Source organism: Oryctolagus cuniculus, chromosome 9, assembly GCF_964237555.1.
Source record: "Oryctolagus cuniculus chromosome 9, mOryCun1.1, whole genome shotgun sequence".
NCBI lineage: Eukaryota > Metazoa > Chordata > Mammalia > Lagomorpha > Leporidae > Oryctolagus > Oryctolagus cuniculus.
Genome location: NC_091440.1, coordinates 40,863,768 through 40,869,738, shown reverse-complemented (window position 1 = coordinate 40,869,738; position 5,971 = coordinate 40,863,768). Strand labels below are relative to the sequence as shown.

The 5,971-nt window shown below is 35.5% G+C and overlaps 1 protein-coding gene across 1 annotated transcript; it reads left to right on the top strand.

Moving 5' to 3' along the window:
* Nucleotides 1–3,493: 3,493 nt before the first annotated feature.
* LOC138843778 (large ribosomal subunit protein eL21-like) lies at nucleotides 3,494–4,016 on the top strand. The gene has a single exon (XM_070048731.1). The coding sequence runs from the start codon at nucleotides 3,533–3,535 to the stop codon at nucleotides 4,010–4,012; it is 480 nt and encodes a 159-aa protein (XP_069904832.1). The 5' UTR covers nucleotides 3,494–3,532; the 3' UTR covers nucleotides 4,013–4,016.
* Nucleotides 4,017–5,971: the final 1,955 nt, after the last annotated feature.

Below are 5,971 nucleotides of genomic sequence, written 5' to 3'. Positions count from 1 at the left end.
AAGGCTTAAAATAAATTTCAATTCCAGACATTGGAAACACAGAAACACCCTTTGTCCTCAACATGTGATTCTTTCAATAGTACCCCAGTGGCCTCAAAGAGTCAATGCACTTCTTGAAGCCTAATTTATTCCCCGAATATGACCTGGGTACCGGGGAGGATAGAACATATTATCTGATGTTCAGATTGCTCAATGGCACCCTTGAGACTCAAAACATTAAGAAGCATATGGTATGAATATTGTCCTGGTGAAGGCACATTGTTCCACTCTGGAATTTGAAACAAGCAATGCAGTGATCTTTATTAACTAACTCAGATCTGTTTTTCTAAATCAAAAGACTTCATAAAATTTCAAGGAGCAGGATGATAAATTCCATATTCTAAAGGTTTTCTGTCCTCCGCACCACAGTCAATAATTCTACAAAGAAAAAAAAAACTTGTTAGCTGTTTCTAGAGACTACTGAAAAACAAACTAGAAAACCAATAACATTTGGTTTTGCCTTCCACGCATTTTGACGGTGGCAATGACAACATACAGGAACGAAGGCTTTGGCTGGTGGTTGATGCTGAAGTTAAATGTGTATGACAGAACTACCAGCACTGATGGATGACTCTGGACCCGCTGTGCTGACAAAGGCCTGGGATGTTCGCAATGGTTGGTTATCAGTGAAAATGGGCATTACCTGACTAGGCATTTGAACGCTTTGCAGAACCTGAAGTGGTGGTCAGCGCTGAACCCTGAAGACATGATGCTAGCAGGGTTAATAGATGGGAGAATCCATCTGTCCACTGTGCTGACATATTATTTACTGCGTCCCAGAAACAGACTTTTTGATAAGTAAAATTTCCAAGGTCTTTTTTTTTTTTTTTCACTTGAGAATACTGGAAAAGACACATAGTTTCTTACTGGCTTCTAGTATTTTCTTGTGAGATCTGATAGTATGATAAAAGCTTTCAACATGTCCTCATTTTTACCACTCATTTTCTGCCAGAACCACTGTTCATTTTGAACTTGCCTCTCAGGCAAGGCATTATTATTTTTACGACTCTGTACAAATAGAAGGATGATTCTGCATGCTAACTTCATAAGGTATATTTTTTGTATTTAATATGCTTAGAAAATATAAATGGAACTAAAGACTTTTTGTAAAAAACAAAACAAACAAACCAAGGAATCTGAGAGTGGATAAAATGAAGCAATAAAACAAGAAGACAAAAAATCTCACTGAAAGCATTTCAATTAAATGAATTTAACTTGGGATTCCAAGTAGTTCAAACAAAAAGGAAAACATGGAATGTAGACCATTTTTTACTTTAAAGCAAATGTGTCCATTTTCCAGAAGAAACAAGCTTTTTCTTGATCTGCAAAGAAACAAATTTTCTGAAAATAAAATTTCCTGAAAATAAATTTGCCAAGTGTCTTAGCTTTTAAAATAAGGGCCATTCACTAAAATATTGTTGAGTATTCAGTGTAAGTTTTTATACAAACTACCATGGTATTCATTGCATGGCTATTTCTTTTATTGGCCTTAGTAGGAGACAAGACATAATGATAAATCATAGTTCTGTGAATGAATAGAGAAAAATGATTTAGTTTTGTGACATTTTGGCAACCTACTTACAGAGAGATTCAAATCTTGCTGCCATTCTAGGAAGCAAAATAAAACAAAAGTTCACTGAAATAATCATTCAAAATTATAAATACAAACAATTTTTATTTATGAATAATTTTAGTAGCTTTAATGTTTTTCAGGATAATTATTAGATGAATAATAATAAACTAAAATAATAATATAAATATAGTAATATTTCCTTCAGACATATTAGATTTCTTTCCTATTGATATGCAGAAGGAAATTTTATATGCTTTCAAAACTCTGCTAAATGTTGTCCATTGTAGACCAACCATAGAACAGTGTAGGCTAGAAATCTTACAGTTGTTACTAGGTTGTGCCAGTGAGTTACAGGAAATCAGAATGACATCCTTTTGGAATATCACTTCTGAAGTATATGCAGAGATAACTTTTTAGTCAAAATTAATATGGGTATTCTAGTGTCATCTTCCTTTTTACAATATATACTCAGTATAGCAAAATAGACAAGAAGATGCTGGGTAAAACACTTGAAATGTCTTTGAATAATTGTGAATTCTAGTGTTCATATTGAATAATATTAAATTGCCACTTTTTAAATCAAAAGAAATTGATTATTAGCAATTTCACAAGCTTCTATCTATGATAGGTCTTATGGCCCCTACCATTTGTGTTGTGAAAACCCACATGAGTTGCGAAAAATAAAGATAGAATCACTCTCTCATGGTATAATACTCAAAATGTTGTGAACACGTATAGGAAAAGGAAAATACAGTTTTACTGAGAGATTGTGATGTCTAGAAGAAATGTTACAACAAAGCATTTTTCTTTTGTCCACATAATTTAATAATATACTTCACCCTGCAAGGCTGATACTCTTGCTGTAAGAGAAAAAGTAGACAGAAAAATAGATTGCAAAAAACAAACTGATTGATTACACTTTCAAAAACCTTAGGGGTAGATATAAAAAAGTAAACCAAATAAATTTGTCTGAAAAAAATTTTATCACAGATCTAACCTTTATTTTTTAAACTGTATTTTAAAAAGTAAGCTAATGTATAAATTGCATGCTATTAAGTAGTACTTTCCAAATTGTTAATCTGAATTACAAGAAGTATATTCAAAGAAGTTGTTCTATGCTCAATTGTGAGAAAGCACAGGTTAAATCTAATATGATTGCACTACAGAGTTATTTCTTTATGTCCTTTCTGTGATAAGGCACTATTCTGGGGAGGGTAATACCATCCAGAATTTTCCATACAACTTTGACTAAGGAGGACTTTATTAATTGAATATGTATATTTCTTGGGTTACAGTTTGGTAACTGTTTTCTTAGGAAGCCAACCAAAGAAATCCAAATTCTCAATGAAAAATAATATCATTGAGATAATGCTTATAATATTTACTCTAAACCAAGGACATTATAAACCTATTTCCACACTTTCCATCTGAATAATTCTCTATATTCAATATAAAGATATATATTAAAACAAATTAAACTCAAAGATATCTACAAATATATCTTATACTTTTGTTGTCTGAAACAAACATAATTTTATACTGTACCAATAATCTAACTTTCTGATAAGTATACACATGGAGAAGAGTAAACCCCTAAATTCTTTTATATTTCTCCATAAAATACTAACAAAATACTCAAATATACTGAACTTCCTTTGATATATTGCTAACATGGTTCCATAATCTGACTTTATACTTTGAATTTAGAGCAAGTCTCATTGAAGATCAGTATCTAAGTCTCTATGATAGATGTCTAAATGATCTCTCACACAATAGTTCTACTTTATAATGAAGATATTCATTTAACTTGTGCAAATTGTTACTGTTAATTGACAAAAACAAACAAGTAACTTCTTTTACTTTTTAAAAAATTTACTCTTCCTTTCGGCCGGAGCCGCCATCTTCCAGTAATTCGCCAAGATGACAAACACAAAGGGAAAGAGGCGAGGTACCCGGTACATGTTCTCCAGGCCTTTCAGAAAACATGGAGTTGTTCCTTTGGCCACATACATGCGCATTTACAAGAAAGGTGACATTGTGGACATCAAGGGAATGGGTACTGTTCAAAAAGGAATGCCCCATAAATGTTACCATGGAAAAACTGGAAGAGTCTACAATGTTACCCAGCATGCTGTTGGCATTGTTGTAAACAAACAAGTGAAAGGCAAGATTCTTGCCAAGAGAATAAATGTGCGTATTGAACACATTAAGCACTCTAAGAGCCGAGATAGCTTCTTGAAACGTGTGAAGGAAAATGATCAGAAGAAGGAAGCCAAAGAGAAGGGTACCTGGGTTCAACTAAAGCGTCAGCCTGCTCCACCCAGAGAAGCCCACTTTGTCAGAACCAATGGAAAGGAGCCTGAGTTGCTGGAACTCATTCCTTATGAATTCATGGCATGATAAATGTAAGATAAATAAATAAGACCTAATTGAAAAAAAAAAATTTACTTGAAAGGCAGAGAGAGGGAGAGATCCATGTCCCATCAGCTGGTTCATTGCGCAAAGTCTCACAATGGTTAGGGCTAGGCCACACTGAAGCCAGAAGATGGAAACTCAGTCCAGGTGTCCTAGAGAGGTGGCGGGGACTCAAGTTGAGCCATTACCGACCAATTCCTCAGGCATACATTAGCAGGAAGCTAGAATCTCGAGCAGAGCTGAGACTAGAACCAAGGCTCTCCAACGTGAAATCTGGTTGTACCTACTGACATCTTAACCACTGTGCCAAATGCTCACCCTCAAGCAAGTAACTTTTTTTTTTTTTTAGGATTTATGTATTTATAAGTCAGAATTACAGAGATTGAGAGAGAGAGAGAAAGAGAGGATTTCTATCTGTTGGCCCACTTCCTAAATGGTCACAATGGATGGGGCTTGGGCCAGGCCGAAGCCAGAAACTAGAGCCTCCTCCAGGTCTCCCACATGGATTCAGGGGCCTAAGCACCCAGGCCAGCCTCTGCTGCGTTCCCAGGCACATTTGCAGGGAGCTGAATCAGCAGTTCAGCCAGGACCCGAATTGTTGCCCACATGAAATGTCGGTGCTACAGACGGCAGCTTAACCACTGCATCATAGCTCTGGCCCCCACAAGTATCTTTTCTGTACCAGACGGGCTGATCCCTAAATCCAAGTCAAATACTTTATCTGGGATCAGTATTAACGGGAGTGTTTGTGTTTGACTTATTGAAGGGTGATAAAATAGCAAAATTATAAAGCTTGATGAGATAGAGAGACGACATGTGAACATGGAACAAAATTAATCAGAATCTAAAAATTCATACAACATTACATTCTGAAATCTAAATCGCCTCACAGTTTCTATAATAAGAGTAATTTTCCTTTTTAAAGCTCTTTTCTTTTCTTGCCTAGGACAAACCTAGGGTTGCACCAAAATCCTGTCTATTCTTTGTCCTCCACTCTTAGAGCAGTGAAAAATCATCAACCTCATAAAAAATGAGATAACTCTTAATTTTATTTATGTGTTTTTGTTGGTTCATGGCGATCAGTGTCAAAAATCTAGAGAAACGGTGTGCCTATACATACGTCCTTTATACATCCCTTCTCAATCTTGGCTGATTCCTAGACCACCAGCCAAAGTGCTCAGGTCGGGCCCAGGGGCTCTGTTTTCCTGTGGCTGTCACCATTTTGCTCGTGTCTGAGGACTCCAGTTTCCGTCCTGGGATGCTAGCTCTCACGCTGTGTCACAGTGGAGACCCGGGCAGCTTGTCTGCTTGTCTTTCAATTCCAACGGGCCCAGGAATCTGCTTCCGTAGGTTGACCTCAGGGTGTTAGCCGCAGGATCCTGTCACACGGCCAGGCATTCAAGATGCCAGCCTGGGCCTGGAGATAGACTGTGTTGTACAGACATAAAAGATAATAGGTATGTTTTCATGGTTCTTGGTAATTAAGTTGAACTTGCTTATTGTATTATTAGGAATATACACTGAAAATTTGTAGGTAAAACAAGGAAAATAAAAACAAATGAATTTACTTTATGATTCCTCTTTAAAAATAATGACCAATAAAATGTAGGTAGAAGTAGGTTTAGTAGTAGCTATAAGAATAAACACTTGAAAATAATGAGGTCCTTTATTCCCTTGGACAAATATATTATTCAGATACCAACTATACCTTAATGCAATGTTTTCCACTTAAAATAACTATTAATAAAGTAAACAAATGAAGCATTCGATCCTTGTTTCCCAAATGTAATTGTGATATTTAAAATAATGATCCAAATACATATTTGGTGTAACCTGTCTTTTAAATGATTCTAAAGATTAAATGAAATCATTTTGTAAATGATTTCAGGGTAAAAGTTTTGGACTTTTTTGTTCAAAATATTATAAGATGCTGCAAGTTGGACT

Coding starts and splice junctions, on each gene's coding strand:
- LOC138843778 (XM_070048731.1), top strand. CDS start 3,533: ATGACAAACACAAAGGGAAAGAGGCGAGGTACCCGGTACATGTTCTCC.